The sequence below is a fragment of the Maniola hyperantus genome, chromosome 21 (genome assembly GCF_902806685.2).
Source record: "Maniola hyperantus chromosome 21, iAphHyp1.2, whole genome shotgun sequence".
Taxonomy (NCBI): Eukaryota; Metazoa; Arthropoda; class Insecta; order Lepidoptera; family Nymphalidae; genus Maniola; species Maniola hyperantus.
This window is the reverse complement of record NC_048556.1, coordinates 8157688-8181015: the sequence shown is the minus strand read 5'-3', so window position 1 is coordinate 8181015 and position 23328 is coordinate 8157688. Positions and strand designations below refer to the sequence as shown.

General features: G+C 40.3%; 1 protein-coding gene across 6 annotated transcripts in view; it reads right to left on the bottom strand.

Moving 5' to 3' along the window:
• Positions 1-17053, bottom strand: part of osa (trithorax group protein osa) — a 174556-nt gene extending 157503 nt beyond the window's left edge. For all 6 annotated transcript variants that reach the window (XM_069505782.1, XM_069505787.1, XM_069505786.1 and 3 more), the window contains exon 1: positions 15835-17053. In XM_069505782.1, the coding sequence (XP_069361883.1) occupies positions 15835-16380 (546 nt within the window). In that variant the 5' untranslated portion in view covers positions 16381-17053. The remainder of the gene's footprint in view (positions 1-15834) is intronic.
• Between the last annotated feature and the right edge of the window lie 6275 nt (positions 17054-23328).

Genomic DNA, 23328 nt, shown 5'->3' with positions numbered 1-23328 from the left:
CGCAATATTAGCGCCAGGCTATAAATTAAAGATAGTTTGTTTAGCTCATTTGAGATTTAACGAGTGTGTTTCTGTTAGTATGAATATTAACTAAGTAGGTACCTATAGCCGTATATGATAGGGTTGCCTTTGCCATATCATAAAACCGAAATATCGTCAACGCACTACTACAAAGTATGTCACCTAACGGTAAGTCGTCAACCAACAGACGTCCAATTTTGGATATAGGTCACTTACAGTAAGAAAGAAAGAAATTCTGATTTGATCACGTAGAGAAACACCGGCATAGCTATTTCCATCACATACTGAGGTAGAAACCGGGGTTTCTACCTAAACCGAGCGGATAGTTCAGTCGACCAATCAGATTTACAAGATGACGTGATATATTTTTTCAAAAAATCCGACTGCATAAAGCTTATTTCAAACTACGGGATATAAATTATGGCGTTCCCAACATTCGTAGAGTAAAAATGGTAGGAATGTTGGGAACTTAATATTTAAAATAATAAATATATATATACAATCTTATGTTCGCCTTTAATTTTTATGGCACTTAGTTAGGTACCGTAAAACTATAATAGTTACTAAGTTTAAAAAGTAGTGGTATACCTATACTATTTTTATTATTCGATGACAAGTTAGCGCGTGTCTACGATCTCACTACATGTGAGATCGCAGAGGAAGCGATGCGCGCTTTGGCAGAAGCTCGCCGACGGGTATAGTCATGGTAATAACATAAATAAATAAATAATCTTTTTTTTGGGACTATAGCGTAGGTACAATGCAGGTAAATCGCGACGATTTGGCAGCCCTATAACCTGTTGCAGTGTTGCCTAACATGCGTCCAGTTGCCGCGAGCTTGACATTCAGTTCGTGACGCCTGAGACCGAAATAATACCAGTAACCGACCGCATAACACGACGTAATGTTGATACTATTTATACTGCTTTATAATTAAATACACAGACGCTATTTGCCTAGTCGATGAGTCCGTCACAACTGACGTGAACCGTGCGCGTTTCTGTTTCGTCATAATGAGCGATAATCGAATGTATTTTATCTTTACGTGGTCATGAGCATCTCCTTTGCTTTGTAATCATTATGATGTAACGTAGGTATTATTAAACTTTACAATAAGGAATGCCATACGGTTTTATAAATGTTAAAAAATTGATCGAGCTTGTCCAAGGTGCAATACGCTAGTGGTGAAACGATAACCATTTATTGTAATCGAAGATTAACAGTATTTAGCGATTAGATAATCGTAATCGACGATGATTATCATTGCTTTAATTTTATGATAATTTAGCAAAGCTGTTTACTGAATTAGGTATTTTCGCTGCCGTAATTTTTATAAACCAACCGTCAAAATCAGAAAAACTAATGAGCCGTGAAAGCCTACCAGACAGGCAGACATAGGTACTTTCGCATTTATGATATTAGTATGGCTGTGGGCGAACACAGCATATTTCATAGTTCAGTAGTAGTGGACTAAGAGCCCAGGAGGGCCAGATCTTCGTTATTTTATAAAAGCTGAAAGTTTACTTATGTCCCTAACATAGGGAGGAGCGATCAGCGACTATGAAGTTTGGATCATGTTGGCTTTTATAAAATAACGAAGGTCGAGCCCTCCCGGTCTCTCTCTATAGGTATTGGATGATAAATGGCATGCGACACAATCGCCTGAACAATGAATGTGTTCAAACTATTTCAACTTACCGCGCGGAACCAACAGAAGTCAGAATCATGAAGATAGCTTGTGTACACAACAATAGGTGTTATCAAAATAAACGATTAAAATGTCAATCCGTGGGATCGATAACACGCTCAACAAGTGTAAACAAACAAAGGGATTACAAGTGTTACTGACCTAATAAAGCGACCCCTTTCCCACCCAAGACGGCTCAATAAAGAACTCCTTTAGGTACATACCTACTATCTCGTACATAAGAGTGGCGGTCGTGACCTTTGATGTAGATACCTACTGTAATGTATAGGCGCCCGCCTGTTATGTACCGAGTTACAGGCAAGTCGGGGATTAAAAAATATTTTTGCCTTTCGATGGAGGAGGTAGTGAATTTCAATTTTATTTGATTTTTCCAGATGAATAAGAACCATTACGCACGGTCGACTAGTCGCCCGGCAACTCGGTCGACGGCGACCGTGCCGTGAATTGCCGTGTCTATGCGCACACAGTCGCCACAACTCCGTGCGCATAGGCACGGCAACTTCCATATAAATTACAGATTATATATAATATCTGTCCCGCCTTTACTCACGTGTTTAGTCGACGATAGTTTAAATGCTAAAATTACAGATTCTAACGGTCGCCGTCGACTGAGTTGCCGGGCGACTAGCCGACCGTGCGTAATAGGTCTAAGGTGACTGCATTAATGAAGAAAAATGCATAGGTAAGGTATAACAGGTTGAGTAGAACACAAAGTTTCTTGGGTACAAAGTGAAGTTTAATAGGCTACACACCTAGAAACTACTACAAAATATTCTGTCGAACACAAAACTAAGACAGTAGATGTCAAAGGCAAGTAACCTTAAACCTCACAAAATGCTACCCTAATACTTCAGCTTTTGTTTGTTGTGGTATATAGAAATCCTAATAACATAAATGCGAAAGTGTTTGTTTCTTGGTTTATTCTTCAATCGCGTTGCAACGGATCGACGTGATTTTTTGCAGGAATATAGTAAAAGACATGAAGTGTGATATAGGCTACTTTTTATACCAAAAATCAAAGTTCCCAAGGGATTAAAAAAAACTAAATCCACGCGGACAAAGTCGCGGGCATCAACTAGTACTTCATAAGGCTACCAACATGTAAATGCGCTTACGGCGAATTGTCCTCGCAGATAAATATTATGGCGCTTACATCATATATAAGTCAGTTTCATTATTTTTACATCAGTTTAAATCTTGGTAAAACAGGAGACTTTAAATGTTTAGATTGTCCGTAGCTTAAAATATTAGGGCAGCATAATATTAAATTCACTCACATTATGATACATTTACGTGAAAATAAAAAGGCACAAAAAAATGTAGGCTTTCGAACAACTTGACACGTGACAGTGACAAATGGGAACAGCCACACGGTCTTGTCACAGCCAGGCAGAGAGACGCAGTTATTCGAAAATTCGCTTTTATCACTCCATGGCGTGTTTCAGGCTGACAACGAAAACGGAGCCTTTGATTAAAGTACATAATATCTACATTTCGGAAACTGCTATGACAGTGAGCTATACGAAAAAGACACGACGCAACATTGGCGTAGCTCTTTGTTTGCTCTAGAGATGGGCGAGATTTTTTTTTTAAATTCAAATACAAGTTAGCCCTTGACTGCAATCTCACCTGATGGTAAGTGACGGTGCAGTCTAAGGTGGGAGCGGGCTAACCTGAAAGGAGTATGCCAGTTTTTATTAAACCCATACACCTTTGGTTTCTACACGGCATCGTACCGGAACGCTAAATCGCTTGGCGGCACAGAAGGGTGGTAACTAGCCACGGCCGAGGCCTCCCACCAGACCAGACCAGAAATTTAGAAATTATAAAATTCCAAATCCCTGCCAGGAATCGAACCCGGGACCTCCCACTAATAAGACCACAGCGCTTACCACTGCGCCAAGGAGGTCGTCAAAGATCTGTGGAACCATTGCTTAAATTCATAACTTAACTTTATCATTGGTCTGGCTAAAAAAAGTCTATAAATCTATTAGAATATATATTTAAGGCTCTTTGAGCTCTGTCATCTCTGGTAGAAGACATTCTTTGAACCTTAGCTATCATTGACACTTTCTGAGAAAAAGTGTGAGTTCGATTTCTCTGACCTGTGCACGAGACTCTTCGAAAATCTTTGAATGCAGTTAAATCGACGACATGACTGCTTAGATCAAATTCCTCTATCGCTTAATAGTTTTTGCCTTGCTGGCCCCGCTCCGAAAATCTAACCCTGTCTGTAGGTATTGTAATAATTTTAAATAACTTGAGCATGTTTAAAAAGACAGGCATTTCAAAACAGTTACCAAAGTGTTATTGGTTAAAATATACTTAATTAGATTGTAAAAAATTGTAAACCTTGGTAAATAAGGGCTATGTAAAAGTTTGTTACTCCTTCAAGACGCAACGACAGAACCGATTTGGCTGATATTTAGAATGGAAATAGCTTTCTATATACCCTGGGCCTGTATATACGGTTATATTAGGTTAGGTACAGACTGAGATTTTTATCCCGAAATATCAGACTTCCCGCGGGCAATGTAACTAGTTATTCAAAACTTAGGTAAATATTTCTACTGAATCAATCAATGAAAAAAAAGTTAGAATATCAATTTTGAATTTTATAATTATATATAACTCCGTATCATCTTCAAAACTGTTCAGTAGATCACGGGACTACCTACTTATATGTAGCTAGGTAGGTATATAGCATGAGTCATTTACCTTTCCGATTGCGTTCAGACAGAGGTCCTTGACAGTGGCCCCTTTAGCATTCATATACATTTGCCGATGTAGGGAGTTACGTCACAACGATCGTTTGCATCATGAAGGCTAGTCGCAATTAAATTCTTCATGCAACAATACGTAACGATTTGTGTTACAAAACCTATCTCCTTAGTTACAAGATTGCATTAATCTTAATACAGTACCGTCACAGAGTAATTAAATAAAACTACCTAGGTATAGGTTGCAAGCTGTGATAGTCTAGTGGTTCGGACGTCCGCTTTCGAATCGGAAGTCGGGGGCTCGATCCATTAATACATATCACTTGCTTTAACGGTGAAGGAAAACATCGCGAGGAAACGTGCATGCCTAAGAGTTCTCCATAATGTTCTCAAAGGTGTGTGAAGTCTACCAATACGCACATGGCCAGCGTGGTAGACTATGGCCAAACCCCTTCTCACTCTGAGAGGAGATCCGTGCTCTGTAGTGAGCCGTTGATCATGATAATGACCTAGGTATAATGTACATTAGCTTTTTCTTAGTGGTTTTAGGATTAACATTATAAGCCCAGCTGATACTACGCGTTGTCGCTCGGATAATATTTCTGAAAATACTTTCTTAGTGCTATTCTAGTCTCTACGTTATAATGAAAACCTACATGCAAAATTTCAAGTTTCTAGACCAAGCAGCGCGCGATTTGGACTGTGCGTTGTAAGTACAACGCTTTTTTCTTTATGAGGTACGGAATGAAAAAGATGAATGTTTTCTGTGTATACCTGTAATATTACATAAGACGAGCGTAATGTTCTTGACCTACAGTGATTTGAGAATACTTTCCTAAAAACAAACGCCCTATTCTATTTGATTATTCGACGTAATGATAAACCTCCAAAGCGGTCTAGCCGTAACAGCAAACTCTAATTGAATTAACTGTTTGTTTTCCGTTTAGCTCTATAGCAAAATGTACAGGATGTCCCAAAAGCTAATAGTTAGGTGATTTCAAAACAGTATACTCTTTGCAAAGGAAGTTTTAGTAAGTGTGGCAATGACTTAGGTACATGTACAAATCACTACCTACCCATATTATAAATGCAAAAATGTGTTTGTTGGTTTGCTCTTAATAGAAAAACTCCGCAGTCATAAGTATAAAAATATAGCTATTGAAAGATTCCTTCCAGGAATCGAGCCCAATACCTCCCACTTATAAGACCACAGCATTCACCACTGCGCCAAGGAGGTCATCCATGTTTATTTTGTCATATCACCTAACATTTAGGACAGCCTGTACATAACATGAGGCGGAGATAATGGGCTTGACCTACACAGGTTTCCCTTGTTATAAATCCGACGTTTTGATTTCAACGTGGGACGGGCGAAGGGGAGGTGGGGTCGGCAATTATGTGACGTCACGGTGGTTTAACGACCCCATTACATATATGAATGAGTGCAGCCCGCGTGACGAGTGACGTTCTTCGTTTTCCGATATAAGTTGTGATGTAAGATTGTCTGTCGCCTACCTATCTTTGTGGTCTGGGCTTGTCCAATGTGTTTGAAGTATCTACTATCTACTAACTTAGCGCAGTTACCTATCAGTGTGGTGATAGCCTAGTAGTTAGGACGTCAGCCTTCCATTCGGGAGGTCGGGGTTCGATCCCAGGAGCGTACTTCTAAGTTTTAGGAGTTATGTTCGTTTTAACCAAGAAAAACATCACTGTTTGAATTAACAGTGAAGGAATAACATCGTGAGTAACCTGCATAACTACGAGTTCTCGAATGTTCTCAAAGGTGTGTGAAGTCCGTCAATCCGCACTGGGCCAGCGTGATAGACTATGGCCAAATGCTTTTTATTGTGAGAGGAGACCCATCCACTAGTGAGCCGGTGATGGGTTGATGATGATGATTCTTTGAAGTATGGGCAAATTTAGGAAAGATTGTTCGATCGTATCAGACACTTGATTTCCGGAAGTCAATCCTGTCGTCAAATGACGCTGGATGAATCGCAAAAACCGCTTATTCATCCGAATCAGAGATCCGCAACATTCAAGAGCGGGTGATGTCAAGTGAAATTTTAATAGATGGCGGTTAAGCGGTCGCCGACCCCCTGCAGGCCATTATCCAAGCACAACAATGACACGATTATCGTCCACGCGGGTCCGAGACGGCTCGCATTGATTTTACGAAATCCACATCACGGCCTCAGAATGAACGGTCTCCGTCGGGCCCATTCATCTCGTTTTCATGTACACACCGCTATTGCGATACGAAAGTGAGAGCGAATTTACTCGGGCTTGCACTACGCACCGCAACGTGGCGCCCTAAATACGAAGAGAATAGAATATCGATCAACTAACACGTTAATTGATAATCAAAGGCGGTTTAGTCTGCGCCATTTGTCTGCACCGTTGTCTGTCGGCTGTTGTTTTGCTCGTTCAGACATTGATTGCTATGAACGTTGAACTACTGTCGTACTGGAACAGACACGGCTTTTCTGCATTTCACGAAGACGAGTGGCTCATGCTTGTGTTGAAGTCAAATCGGTATAAGTAAGTTCTCAACGGTGTGTGAAGTCTGCCAATCCGCAATTGGCCAGCGTGGTAAACTATGGCCAAAATTCTTCTCACTCTGAGAGGCGACCCGTGCTCTGTACTGAGCCGGCGATGACTTAATCACGATGATGATGACATTTGTAGTCAAGACTCAAAAGGGTATGTGAAGTCAGCCAATCCGCACTTGGCCAGCGTGGTAAACTATGGCCAAAATCATTCTCACTCTGAGAGGAGACCCGTGCTCTGTAGTGATCCGGTGACGGGTTGATCATGATGATGGTGACATTTGTAGTCAAGACTTAAAACGGTATGTGAAGTCAGCCAATCCGCACTTGGCCATTGGTAAACTATGGCCAAAATGCTTCTCACTCTGAGAGGAGAGCCGTGCTCTGTAGTGAGCCGGCGATGGGTTGATCATGATGATGATGATGATGATATTTGTAGTCAAGACTCAAGACCTAGAAGAAGATAATATGTATAGTCCGCGACAGGCCGAGATGGCAATCGGGGAGGGAAAGCCCCGCACGCCCACACAGCCGCCGTGTTAACTACCCCCGTCTCATACCCCGATTGCCATTCCAGAGATGCCATTCGACCTGTTGCGGACTATAGTTGGAATTGAATTAAAAAAATAAGATTAGAGGCGGAAGCCAGAGACATTTGTTGTAACACGTAGCGCAGTATATCCACATCAGACAGCTAAATCTAAATATAGCGGGCGCCGATATCAGCGGGTCGCCCTTGAACCAGTCGCACGGAAACATTTTATTATTATTACCAAGCTGTCGGCGAGCAGAGTACGTCGGGTCGACGACCCCACCACGTGTCTCCTTATCGACAACTATCTAACACGATTGTGGGTAAACAACCAACGCGCCGAGATAAATGACTAATTCCACACAGCACTTGTTTATTTGAGCCATTCATAAATTAATCACCGTGTAGTATGTACCTACTAACTACCTACTTAGGTATGTATAGGTGTGTCGTCGAAACTGTTTCAATGAAGATTGCGTATCAATACTGATTAGTAACGACACGAAAATACCTACTTCTACAACTATAAATAAATAAAAGGAAAAGCTGACTGACTGATTGATCTATCAACGCACAGCTCAAACTACTGGACGGCATGCAGATGTCGTAGGCATCCGCTAAGAAAAGATTTTTGAAAATTCAACCCTTAAGGTGATAAAGTAGGGGTTTGAAATTTGTGTAGTCCACGCGGTGGAAGACGCGAGCATAAGCTAGTTGTCTAAAATCTGTTTTAGAATGCACAGGTCCCTTTCATATTGAAAAATTGAAAATACTAATTATTATTAGTTAATGACGACAACTTTTTGTGTGTGATGTAACCATAAATACACGGTTTTCAGACTTTTTCCCTTAATGTCTGCTATAAGACTTACCTACCTGCCAAATTTCATGATTCTCGGTCAACAGGAAATACCCTGTAGGTTTCTTGACAGACCGCCAGACAGACAGACAAACAACAAAGTGATCCTATAAGGATTCCGTTTTTCCTTTTGAGGTACGGAACCCTAAAAACTGCAAACATGAAAAAGATAGATAGATAGAAAATCTATATTGCCCACAAAACATGAAATAACCAAGACAAAAGAAAAGGGTAGAAGTTGGAACCCACATTTCACGGATTACTGCAGACCTACGTAGCCCGAGAAAGTAGGGCGTAGAAGGATTTAATACAGTAGGCACTAGATACAAAAACATACCTATAGGTTATAGGTTTGTGTGTGCACTAGTTACTACATTAAGTTACGCCAATGTGAAATACGGTGCACCTAGAAGTTGTAGTTACAATGAATTGTATGGTGACTCGTGCGCGCGAAGGCGCCGCGCTACTGCAGTCGCGTTATGCAGTAGATATAAGTGAGTGCTCCATACAATTTCATTTATTACAAATCGTCCGCGTTTTGACGCTACCTTGAGTAAGATGAGTAGCGTCAAAATGACTTTTACTACATTTCATCCTGCAAGGATCGATATAACATCCTATCGTAACACATCGCTTAAATTCCATCGCAATTTCTGTGTTCATTGTTCAAGCATTTAGACACGGTGATATTTTGTCATTTGCCTTAAACTCAGATTACTGCGAGATGAAGCTAGAACTAAAATATTCATGACGAACATCAATTGTCTACGGAACCCTCAGTGAACCTGCGGAAAGCACTTGTTGTACCAGCGATTTAGCAACGAGTGCACATTGAGCGAATTCAAATAAAAGAAGGGTTGCTTTGAAAAAAAAAAACAGTAAATCACAACCCCATAAACAAATGGGCTAATTGCGAAGTGCCTTGAGGGACGGAAGAGCGGCCGCACCGTGGGAAGTGGGACAGTTACGTAACCGGTATTTGTTCGGCCTACACAACACAGGTCCATCCTTACAAATGCGTACGACCTTGGATGTGAACTCTAAAGTGTAAACAGCACGTGCCCGATGCATTGTTTTATGGCGGCTCGGTGCGGAACGGCGACCAACCGCACTAGGATTTACACTCGGATCGCAGGTCGCCACAAAGGCCCTTATTCTGATATTGTGTTGAGTTCAAATTCGTTGCTATTCGTTTTCAGTGAAACTCTACGACTCGTGACATTTTTTAATAATGCACAGATTCTTTGTCCCTGTTTCTATGTAAAGACATAAAACTTTCTCGTGTTGCTTTGCATACTTGGTTAGCGACCAGTTCAAAGTTCTAGAGGCTACCCTCAACCGTTTAACAAGACCATAGTCTTTAGAAGATAAGAAAGTAGTCTTTAGGTACGTGGTAAATTTCCCCAAACTTCATGTGTAGTCACATCTTTAAAAACCTTTGGATTAGATAACGTGGGATGTCTTAAACCATTCTCGTCTTGGAATGATTTTGTTTTGGATTATCCTCGAAAGTGAAACTATACGCAAGCTTTTAGTTTGAACTTGGAACGTACAGCTGTTGATGGTGAACTTCAGAGGAAAGCCGCAACTAAGACCCTTATCCCATTCAAGTTAGAGTTCAACTTCCCTCTTCCTTTTTTGTTACAGATGAAGAAATATTCTAGGTGATATTTTTAATATATTTTGGATCCTGAACACTGAAATGAGCCCCAGGCCTTGCAGAGACCGATACCTGTGGGCTGTTCATTTCATATCTCGATCAATTACCATAAGATTGGCAGTTTCGACAGCTAGTCTTGTCACTTATGATCGAATACCTGCTGGATACTTTAGTTATTTTCATTGATATTATCAAGCTTTGACGAAAAAATTTAACTCTTGGTTAATATTGTTGAGCTGTTTATCAGACATTTTGGGTCTTTAACTAGAAAAAGACTGAATGTGTAATTGAATAGAAACACACATAGCCTACGTAACATATTCTTATTCTAACATTCGACGTCTTCTCAGTCGAATCTGCTTTCCAAATAGAAAATTTATCCTATGTAAAATAAAGTTATTTGAGATTGAACTTGTAGCAGGTACTATAGTCGACGCATTTTAAACTGAGTCGTCGAGGTAAGTGCGAGCGAAACAGACAGATAACTCGACGACTCAGTTTAAAATGCGTCGACTATAAGTACCAAGTAAGTACTTGGGAATTGGGATACCTGATACCCTGGTATCGCAGCGAGACCCTTTCGAATTCACGCGACGCTGGCTCTGCACGTATCAGATGTCAAGTTCCATTCACGTTGATACCGCGATCCGTCAGACGTCCAACGCTACTGGCTCTACCACAGTTCACGACATTTAGGGAACTTCTAACAAACGTCGAGGCTTCACCTACACAGACAGGCGTCAAATGTTACTTACATTTGACGCTAGGGACGCTATGAAAATATTACATTTCTTTGATTTCACGTCAGCCTAATATTTGACAGATCGTCGATTTAGGATCAAACAGAGATTCCCTCACTCTAGTTCACTCTGGCTTCGAAGCTGGTAGTTATTTCGGCATAATATGAGTAGCACGTTAGTACATAATAGGTGTTAACCGACTACCGAAAAGAAAGGGTTATGATTTTAGCAGTCTATAACATGTATGTTTGTATAATATGTGTTCCACCGTAGCACTACCGCCTAAGCTACAAGCCGATTTTGAAAGGAGGTGTCAATCGATTTGTTATTATGATCTGGGTGACATAATATAGGCTACATTACGTATACATATATTTTTCTACAAAATCAATATTACATTTCCAGAATCATTATTAATATTATTATGGAGGTCTCTAAACTTTCTTACTATTACATAAAAAAAGTGTGATGCCAAGTGAAATTGTAAATTCTGAGTTCATAAATATAGTCAAAGTCAAAGTCAAATGATTTATTCAAAATAGGTAATTAATAACTCTTTTTGATGGTCAGATGTTGGATTTCTAAGATATAGTGGTGATAATTATAACGCAAACTTAAAACTAAAGCTACGAGCTATAATAAGTATTATACTTGGTACGATATTAAAATATATAATATATCCTGAATCGACGATATCTCAAATATTACGGTAACGTAAAATCAAAGAAATTATATATATATATATATATTTAACGCCTGCCAGTGACGTCGAAGCCGCGACGTTTTTTTTTAATAGATATAGCGAGCAAACGAGCAGGCGGGTCACCTGATGTTAAGTTAAGTTAAGTGATGACGTTTCGGTAGAAGTTCCATAACTGTCGTGATCTGTGGTATTACTCCTAAAAATGAACTATTCATATGTACCGAAATTTTCACCATCTCGCTACTACATAATCTATATGTGCGGAAAGTGGAAGCGGCAGAAATCAGAATGACGTAGGAGCCTCGCGCCGCGGCTGCGTTTACCCCCTTTTGCAATTGAGACGAACGCACAAATCTCCGCCTGGGAGCGAGTAATATTTGCCTACACATCAAACTTTCACTATCGCAGTGCGCTTTCGTTTTTAAATCCGCTAACGGCGGGGCAGCTTTGTTATTCCTCTGTAGCCTTTTTGTTTCTTTTTCCCTTTTGCGACCAGCAAGTAACAACCGGCATACATGGCCGTGACGAGAACGTACAGTGTAACTACATATTACATCGGATACCAGTCGTAGTGTATTTTTTCTTACATTTTCCCTGTGTGAATGAAAAACGTATTATCCGCAGATAAAGCGTTTAAACTGGTTTCTAATTACATTTAATTAAAATTGCTAATGTTCCTTTTTTCTATATCACGATTTGTGTAATACCATGTTGATAATTGTGTACATATATGTATGTGTAAGTCATTTATAATTTATACAGCACAATAGTTACTCAATCACACTAGACGAAATTACATAATTGATAATAATAATATTCACGTCAAACTGAGTTTAGAACTCCAAAGATTCAAGTCAAACTAAGTTTAGAATTCATGATTACTTAATCTACATTGAAAATATTTGAACTTATTGATACTTATTTAAAATTGTAATTTGTCCTAAAATCTAAGGTGACTTGAGCTAAAATATAAAAAATCGGTCAAGTGCGAGTCGGCGTCGTACATGAAAGGCTCCGTACCATCATGTAAAATTACACTTTTTAATTTCTTCAATAGCGGCAATAGAAATACACATTCTGTGAAAATTTCAAGTCTCTACCTATCATGGTTCACGAGATACAGCCCGCTGACAGACAGAAGGACGGACGGACGGACGGACAGATGGACAGACAGCAGAGTCTTAGTAATAGGGTCCCATTAATACCCTTCGGGTAACGTCACTATCCTTTTAACAGCGTTATCAGACTCAGATATTTCCCTATGTTATGGAAAGTTTCTAAAATAATAATGATAGACCTATAAGTTAGGAACCAATATTATTGAAATTGAGAAGATTCTAGTGAAAAGATGTGATCATTTCTGAAAGAATGATTCTCCCGGATCACCACTGGCTTTGGCTTTGGGAGAACATGCGACATTTGAACAAGTCCGCCCTGTGTGACAACTGCCAACTGACAAGTCATTAGAAGAAGTCTTGAACAAAAACAATACGGTATTTGACTATTTGACTAGTCAAATCAGTGACTTTTTATCAAACGTCAAAACGCGCGCTTAGTATGAGAGATTCTATGAAGTACCGGTGTGTGACGTCACAATCAATGAAAAAAAAAAAAAAAAAAAAACGTATTTTGGAAGACCCTCTATTTAATAATCACTGAGAAATAATTTATTTTTGATGTAGTCAAATATCCAATTCTGTTCCTCTATAATCCATACTGATATTATAAAGAGGTAAAGTTTGTAAGTTTGTTTGTTTGTTTGTAGGAAGTAATCTCTGGAACTATTGAACCAATTTTGAAAATTCATTCACCAGTAGAAAGCTTCATTATATGTGATTGACATAAGCTATATTCTATTTTCAAAAAAATAAGAAAATTGTAATAAGCTACCCGTGCAAAGCCCTTGCTAGTCTTGGATATAAAACAAGCATTTGATACAGTCTGGCACAAAGGCGTGCTGTGCTAAGTCAAAAATAATGTCTATCTCACACTTTGGCATAATAAAGTCCCTACTTAGCTGACAGAATATTCCAAATTAGGTGAATGCACTTCAGATTTCTATTAGATCAAAGCTGAAATGCCCCAAGCCTCTGTCCCAGGCCCAGTTTCTGTGTGTACATTATTTACCATTAACTTACTTTCCTAATTTGAAGTTATAGTGACAACTTTTGATAATGATACTGCAATACCTACGCTGCTGTCATTTGTAATGAAATTTTGAATTTTAAAGAATATATGTTCAAAATATTAAATTGTTATATTTGGCATACCTGATTAATGATTACGTAAGGTGAAACATTTCTACTGGACAATTATAAACATCTTATTGTAAAATATGTTTCTGCAAATAAAGAATCTTGAATCTTGAATACTTCTCTCCCAAAAAGATCCAATAGGACAATGGGTCGGCATATCTAATAAAACTACTTGCCCATGAAATGAAAACTTATTCAACACGCTTCAATTTCAATTATGGGCAGAACACTGTAAACCACCGGAGAAAAATATGTGTGCAAGTACTACAAAAACGTGCACTATTTACTAGTATTAGTTGTAATTTTTTTAATTCAGATACTTTTAGCCCTTGATTGCATGACTTTAGCTGCCAATTAAGCTGCTGAGAGCCTCAATAGCTCAACTGGTAAAGGAGTGGACTGAAAACCGAAAGGTCGACGGTTCAAACCCCGCCCGTTGCACTAATTGTCGTACCTACTCCTAGCACAAGCTTGATGCTTAGTTGGAGAGGAAAAGGGAAGGGGAGAAGAAAGGGGGAATGGGGAATATTAGACATTTAACATGGCTAATATTCTTTATTAAAAGAAATCATCCTCCTCCTTTCCCTCCACATTTCTGATTTGATCACATAAAGAAACTCCAAGCATAGTCTCTCTCCATCACCCGCTGAGTGACTCTGAGCTTTCTTAGAGGCCCCTGACTCTATATGCTATACTTTAAAAGGATAAATTAACTGACTGAGATATCAATTTCTTAAGTTAACCCACGAGTTATACTCAGTAGTAGCTCAACCATGGGTTGAGAATTGAGATAATGATGCAAGCAAACAATTCAAGGATTCACTTCCTACTACAGTTGTATTTTTTCGACATTTTGCAGGATAAATAAAAATCTGTTTTAAAATCTACAGGTAAAGGCTCATATGATACCCCACTTTGTTATAGTTATCTTACTTTTAAAATTGAAAATACTAATTATTTGTTCATGAAAACATTTTAATTTTTTTGTGATGTAACCACAAATTCATGGTCTCCGGATTTGTTTCTTTACTTGTGCTATAAGACCTACCTACCTACCAAATTTCATGATTCTAGGTCAACGGGAAGTACCCTATAGGTTTTCTTGACCGACACGACGGACAGATGGACTGACAGACAGACAGACAGACAACAAAGTGATCCTGTAAGGGTTTTTTTCCTTTTGAGGTACGGGACCCTAAAAAATATTTCAAACTATACTCACCAAAATGTCAACATTAATTTGACAAAATTTGGAAGATCATTTTGTTCATAATGTGGAATAATTTGCCCACACATGTGGTTATGTCAAGATTTGGACCAGTCCAAGAATGGATTGGACAAACATTTGGAAGTCTATTTATTATAAATAATAATAACAGACAGACATAGTTCACACAATTATAATATTAGTATGGATTATGATAGCCAACAAGTGTTTTTATGTTTTTACTTAGGTGAGTTTAATAATTTGGTTTATAAAAATGAAAAGATTAATTTACATTCTATGAAAAGATTAATTTACTTTCTCCTTTTTAGATTATTTCTGGATAAATTTTTGTAATGTAATATTTTTTGTAACAACATCATCAAAAAATCTGCCCCTGGTTGTTCCTGGGCCAAAGGTGCCCATCAAGCTGGCAGCATTGCAGCGTTGCATGGTGATGGAAAACCTTAGGACCAGGTAGGCACTAAGGGGGCCTATGTAGGGTAATGTAAGTAATATCTTGAGCTTCTACATTTTTGAATGACTGTTTTATAAGTACTTAATTTATACATAATAGCAGGTTTATAAATTCATCTAGATTCTTTATAATATTCATAAAGATTTAATTGATACCTCCATTGACATAATAGGTTCTCAGAAAGATAGAGATCATTAAAAAAATGCAATAAAATTTGTCACTTAATTTGATTTGTGAAAATATTTTTATGAATAATAAGTAGGATATAAAGGTGTTTTTGCAAATGTTTACACATTTAAATCAATTAATTAGAGCAGTCTCTTTTGTTAATGACCTTATTATTTATTACTTATTTGTAACCTAGATAGGAGCATGTGAGCCCCATATTAACAACATAAAACTTACCGTTGAATTCCTATATGGGCTTCCTTGAGGGTTATAGGGAGGCATGGGCCGAGGCGGCGGCCAGCCGGGCGCGGGCCCATAGCCGCCGGGCGGCTGCTCGTAGCTGTTGGCGTAGCGGTGCGGCGGCGCGCCACTGGCCTGCAGCAGGGAGTTCAGCGTGGGAGTGGGGCCCGGCGCCTGCGACGCCGCCTGTCCGGGAAAGAACCTCTGCTGCGGCGGCGGCCGCGGTTTGCCGGGAAACCCGGGCCTCTGGGAATAGTAAGGGTCTGCGCCCTCCGGGTAGCGATACGAGCCGTACTGGTCGGGCAGCGGGCGTTCGCCGCTTCGCTCGTGGCCCGGCGCCTCACCAGCGTCGCGTGGCGGGCCCGGATCGGCCGACATAGGCGATTTACTCTTTGTATTCACGACGCCATCGGGCGGAACGCGCCCGACGGACTTGTCGGTGCCGTTTTGTAACAGAGCGTTCCGAGATTCACTGAGCTGTTCCGATGGGTTCTGATCTACGTTCGCATCGGTTCGCTGAGACTCCGCCTGCGTCGCAGCCATGTTCGGCTGGTGGCGGCCGTCCCTGCTTACACTAGCTTTAGCGATCGACCGGCTCACTTACGTTACATCGAAAACGGGCGTCGGATTGCAAAACCGCGACGCGGACACTTCCATCACTAAAATGCCGAATAACTTCGCACTAATTGTAACGCGAATTGACGAAAAATCGTTCACCGTTGCACACACATCGATCACATATCTACTCCATTCGCGTAAACGAGGTTATGGAAAAGGTTACATATCTAGCGGGCGCTTTTGTCATGTTCACACCGAACATTTCATATCACTGGCACATATATAACACTGTGGACGCGATCACTTAAAGCAAAACTCATTCCCGAATATAAAAATTCGTGAAATTCTTAAAAACAGAACAATAGAATCACCAAACTTCCAAAATTATTAGCGTCCGCCATTAGCAGACTTGAAATTCTACAGCGCTTGACGACGCTTCTGCCTATCTTCACTGTAGTGACATAAAATAAAATAACAGAAATTACTGATATTATAGGCACACAATTTGTAATAAAATGTATTGTAATATCATTTAGGCTTTGGTGCAGCAAAAATATTAGGCTATATTATGCACCAAAATAGAGAATTAGAAGAAAATTATCTGTGCATGTTTACATTTCCTGGAACCACGTCGAACTACAATACTACCAACACTCAGATAATATGATTTCCGCTGGCGCCAAGACATTCGATCGTGGCTATGTTCACCATGGATAAAATTGAAAACAAAACAAAAATTGAGTAAAAATTAAAAATGAATTGAATGAATTAAGAGAAAAAATTACAATTGTTGTTATTTTGTTACAGCGTTCAAAAATAGGCGAGTTGTATGATATCTCTTCTTGCATCCGTGACGTAGATAGAATAATGGGTAGATTTAAGTACTGTGTAACCGCGTATGAGATAGCGATGATAGCACGACGTAACGATTAATAACACGACAATTATTACCATTGTTTAGTAGTCAATATTTGTATTAACCGATCAACAATATTTGTATTAAACGTTTTTTATGTGAAAACAAGTAAATAACTCATGAGAAATACAATTACGCCACGAATTCTCAAAGTTTGTTTTGCAACTTCTTGTCATATTGTATTCTTGAAAAAAAAACCAGTTACACGATAAGAGACAAAAAATAGGTTAGCTGCGTCTCTATTTATCACATTAGTATCAGTGCTCTCTTTTTAGTGCGAATGAGAAAGCAAACGTTCCTGCATCTACATTTATTACTCTATCTACGATCCGTGATGTCCACAGGTACATATATATATTTTTTTTTAATTTATTTTACGGCCCTGGATAACAGTCCTTTAAGGCCTACATATAATATTAATCTATGATGTCAACAGATCAATAACATAAGGGGGATGTCTGTGAGTCCACCACATAATCTAAAACGTAGTGATTCCATAGTGATACATACTCTTTGGTACCATTGATCCACAGATATATTGTACGTAAGATATGCAACTAGCGTGGCCTCCTAAGTCCCTCTCGCTCTTAAGCGGAGGTATACTTGTGAAATGTTATTCCTTCTATTTTACGTTCTTTTCGGCTATTGTAGCCTAGAATACTGCAACACACCATTGCACAATAACTTCAAAAACAAAAAACAATAGAACAAATCAATTATTTCTTTTAAATACATGAGTCAACATAACCTTACTTCACGTTGTTTGTCAAGATCTCACGTACAAATCACAGTTATATGTCAGATTTGGAACTAGCGTGGCCCCCTCAGTCCCTTTCGCTCAAGCAGATTTTCTTACTTGTGAAATGTCATTCTTTCTACACTTCACGTTGTTTGTCAAATACTCACGTACAAATACATTTTGACAAACAAGAAAAAGTGGCCGCGGTGATAAAGACAACACAATCATTTTGTCACGTTCTAATAAGAGCTTAAATGCATTTAGCTATCTGGCTCTAATAGTAAGTGTCACAATAGGGCTACTTCTAATAGTCCTTGTTCTGAGGTACAAAATACAAATACATCTTGACAAACAAAAAAAGTGGCCACAGTGATAGGGACAAAAATAATCATTTTGTCACGTTCTAATAAGAGCTTGAAATAATGCATTTAGCTATCTCGCTTTAACCGTTGACTGAGTAAAAAAGCTAGACTACAGTACTGTGTAACCGCGTCTGACGTAACGATAAATAACACGACAATTACCATTGTTTAGTAGTCAATTTGTATTAACCGATCAACAATATTTGTATTAAACGTTTTTTATGTGAAAACAAGTAAATAACTAATGACGCCACGAATTCTCAACGGGCGGCGGACCACACGCACTTTGTCCGATTTATTTTTTTTTTTTTTTTTTTTTTATTGATCACGTAAATTTCAAAAATACATTTTAAAATAAACAGTTCGCGCCATCCTCTAGAAACTGTTAAAGTTTATGTGAGGATGGCGAGTTCGCGTTTTACAAATTTAATAAAATCTCGGTAACAAACTTTTATACTATAAAAATTAAAAGCTGTAAATTAGTGCATATTTGTACATATAAAATATCGTTACATGAAGCACTTCCTAGACCTAGACTAGGCATCCAAAGAGGCACCTAGATCCAGCAAGTGCCTCTTACAATTTCTTAATTTGTTTAATTTCTTTAATTTTATTCATTTTTTTTGTCGGTGTTCTAGCTGCCCTGGCGAAATTCGATCCGCCTAACAGCTGATTCAAATTTTTCTCTTAGAAAGAACCATCGTCATACTTCAAGGAATATTATAAAAAAAGAATTAGCGAAATCGGTTCAGCTGTTCTCGAGATTTGCACATTATAGGACACGCTTGACCACAGTCCACAATCACACCTGATGGAAAGTTAAATTCACTCTTGTTAAGAGGCCGTATGCTGTAGCGCTCTAACGAGTTTCAGCTCGAGTTTTAAATGTGTGCGTGTACCTTACAATGGCACCGTAATCTGCACTCACACATAGACATGGCATACTTATCTTAGGTCGGACAGGCCTATATTGATACTTTGCGTAGTCGATTCCAAAAATTCTAAGCTCTTAAAGAACACAATTTTGGATCTTTAATATGTTTTTATTTTATTTTTTTGTTAGATTTATTTATTTTGTATTAAGATGTGTAATAACTTACACAGTTACTGACACATAGGTAAACACCTATAAGAATGCATATTATAAATGCGAAAGTGTTTTTGTTAGTTGGTTTATTAGTTTGCTGGTTTGTCCTTCAATCACAAAACAACAGATTGGCGTAATTTTTTGCATGGATATACCTAATTAAAGTGACAGTGATCTGGAGAGTAACATAAGTTTTATCTCGGAAAACCAAAAAGTTTGGATGGGATAATTAAAAACGTAAATCCACGCGGATGACGTCGCGGGCATCAAACTGCGATGAACAATGGAAGGAACCCGATTACTAACTAATGTTTATGACATTGGTCAATAGAGTAATCTGGTTATCTCGGGTATACCATTGTTATTTTCATAAAGAAGTACTCTCAGGCACGTAATATTACCGTGTCTTAGGTGTGCAATTGTCTATTGTACAGGTGCTAAGCTTTAGGTAAATAAAATTTGCACGTGCTGAATTCTTGCAGGGACATTTATTGTTTGTATTTGCTTCTAACCGACTTTTCAACCGATCGACAATGGCCCGATTACTACCTAAAATATTATATTACAAAAGACTTGATGATTAGGTAGGTACCTACAATTATAAGTAAACTAATATTTGGTCGTATTCAAACTGTGATGTTTTTGTTACATATTCTTTTTTCTTGTTAGTACAAGAAAAAAGAATATAAGTGTTGACCGGCCTAGACTTTCACGCTTTCTTTTAGCCAATTTTGATGAGTACCTACAGAGATGGAAAATTAGTTGAAGAATGCTATTCTATGATATATAATATATTTAGGTACGGAAGTAAAATTCAATTAAAAACACACTATTTATTAACACAAAACCAAATACTTTTACAATTATCAAACTTTTAATGATTGGAACAAAATTTAACACGTAAGACACAAAAAGTAAAAGTCGGAAATAAAGAAAAACATAATTCAAACCAGACCACGTTGATTACAGCACAAAAATCAGCAGCGAAATGAGCCTCATACTTGGGCGCACCTCGCTTTTATAGGCGACTACCGCCTACAATCTAAGACGGCCTCTCCTGACTATGCGGCGTCCTCGTCCGCCGTCATAGCCAGAAAAGGTCGTGAGATCTTCTCTGCGGAGACTTGCAGCTGGTGCCGCAACGCTGTCGGCGTGCGGTGCGCGAGGGGAGACCGGTGAGGAGCTCGCCGAATGGAGCGATGCCTCTGCCTCTACCGCTGGAGGTGCCGGGGCAAACTCAGGTGCGGAAGGGGGGACCAGCACCTGGGCCTACTACTTCATAGTCATCACCTGAAATTAGTTTCGATATAGCACAACTCCATAGCTACAAATGTTAACACAATGGGTAAGCAATTCGAAATGCGACTTAGCATTAGCTAGACATGTAGATAAATCATTTTGTTTTATGGGGTGTCCCTATCACCCAGAGGAGGTGACACCTAACAACCTATGAGACGTCTCAAACCTAGCGCACGCTTCTTCTCGTCATCTTCAGACCGCCAGACTCGGGGAACGGTCTCACACCGCCAGACTCGGGCAACGGTCTATGAAGCAGGAACTTGAGGTGACCATCATCAGACCACCAGACTCGGGCAACAGTCTCAGACCACCAGACTCGGGCAACGGTCTATGGAGCAGGAACTTGAGATGACCATCATCAAACCACCAGACTCGGGCAACGGTCTCAGACCACCAGACTCGGGCAACGGTCTATGGAGCAGGAACTTGAGATGACCATCATCAGACCACCGGGCTCGGGCAACAGTCTATGAAAGTGCATCTCAACCAGCCACCGTTGAACTTCCCTTGAGGAGTAAAGCATTACCGTGATTTGTTTAGTCATAGCACAAAAATAGATGTCGTGGATCAGTCCGTAAGTAGATAAGTACGTAAGGGAGCAAGCAAGGCCTTTTTAGTTAGGAGGGTGAGAGTTTTGGGGCTATGATTAACAAAATCACGACTTTCATCTTCACCACCACAAAGTAGTCAACAAGCTGAACTTACATTCGAAGAAGGCACCACACGCATCCGGGCACCACTCTCCTTGCCAGGGCACCATGCCCTCCGCCGCCACCTGAGCGGTCTTGCCAGACGACCCACTCAGCAGCTCCAGCTCGCAGCAGCCGATTCAGGACCTTCTATGGGCCTCACATGCCAGAGTCAAACTTCCCCGTTGACTGGGAATACTTGATCACCAACACCGTGCCTCCAGCCTTCAACACGCGAGGTGGACGACGATTCTGGTTAGCATAGGCATCCTGCCGGGACTGATTTCACCTCAGCAGCTTACTTGCCCTGGAGCGTCACGTTTCACGCCATGCCACTCGATCGAGCCCTGCAGTTTCAGCAACCACATTGTTGTGTGCTGGTGAGGAACTCTGGAGACCTGCTTGTTTGATATACAAATCAGGTAGTGAACCGCATGCTTGACTACGAACTCACGTAGCCCAAGAAACTAGAGGTACTTCAGGGTCAGGTCCAGAGTCTTTTCGACAAAGACTTGCAGCAGACTAAGACGGTATCACGAAAACCACGCTTCCGCTCCTACTGGTGAGTAGCGGTAATAGAGCGTAACACTTTAGTACACATACCGATGAGAGTCTAGCTGTCCCACTTACAGATACTCGACGAGCGTGTCCTTATCTGCGACCTGCACCTTCTAGTTGATCGGCTTGGTGATGCCGTTGACTTAAAGGGTTGCAGCTAAGATAGTCGCCATAACACATCATCGTGCGCTTTTAGTACTCAAAGGTGAAGATGAATTCATGGAAATAAATCCACTTACGGGTAACGCGCAGAAGCAGCAGCGCTCGGTGGCTGTGAAAGCGTTGTAGTTGGTCACACCCTTAAACTGAAGACAAACCAAATGGTGGCGGAAGTCGCTTCCAGCACGTAGGAGTACTACCTACTCATTGCACCCTGGGTAAATTAGCAAAGATTGCTACCTTGGACTCAGTGGTGAGTCGCTCAGTGATGTTCTGACGTATCTTTTCCTGTTCAGGGCCTCAATGAAAAGGAACCTCTTTTTTTCGTCAAACGTGCAAGGCAGGCTGTCTGAATAGCATACTCCTCAACGTAGCGCCGAAAGTACCCAGCTAGATCTTAGATTGCCAGATTTGTTTAATGTACTCAAGGGGTAAGGACTTTTTTTTACCTACGTTATGGCCTTGTCCTAAAGACTCGGCCTCGCCTGACCCTAACAAATGAATCTCATAAAAATGGTAAACTCGGAAACAATCGGTAACGGGAATTATCAGATTTTCTAAAAGAGTTGAATCTACCCACGTTACATTATTTACGAACACACTACAGTGCGTCGCTGGCTAGCATGTCATACGAAACACCTTCAAGTCCAAGACGGTATGCGTAGGTCACGTGCTTTAATACAACACGTGCCTATCGAAATCATGGACACTAACTTTAAAAAAGAACATTCTCACCAATCAGCTCGTACAAGGGCTTGGCAGCGCTTGTATTGCCCCACGATGCGCATGGCATCGTGCCACAATACCAGTGAGCTGAAACGTTCACGAAGGGCGCCGACGCTTGGAGCAGCATGCACGGCTTGGCACCGAACACCAGTGAGCCACCATGCTCACGAGAGGCATCGTAGCCCGCAGCGGCGCACGCAGCGCAGTACCACCAGCGCGCCGTCTGGCTCGCCAAGAGCGCAGAAAGGCGCGGCAGCGGCGCGGCACGGCGCAGAAAGGCGCGGCAGCGGCGCAGCAACGCCAGCGCAGCGTCACGCTCGTGCAGAGCGCAGGAAGGCATGGCAGCGGCGCGGCACGGCGCAGCAACGCCAGCGCACCGTCACGCTCGTGCAGAGCGC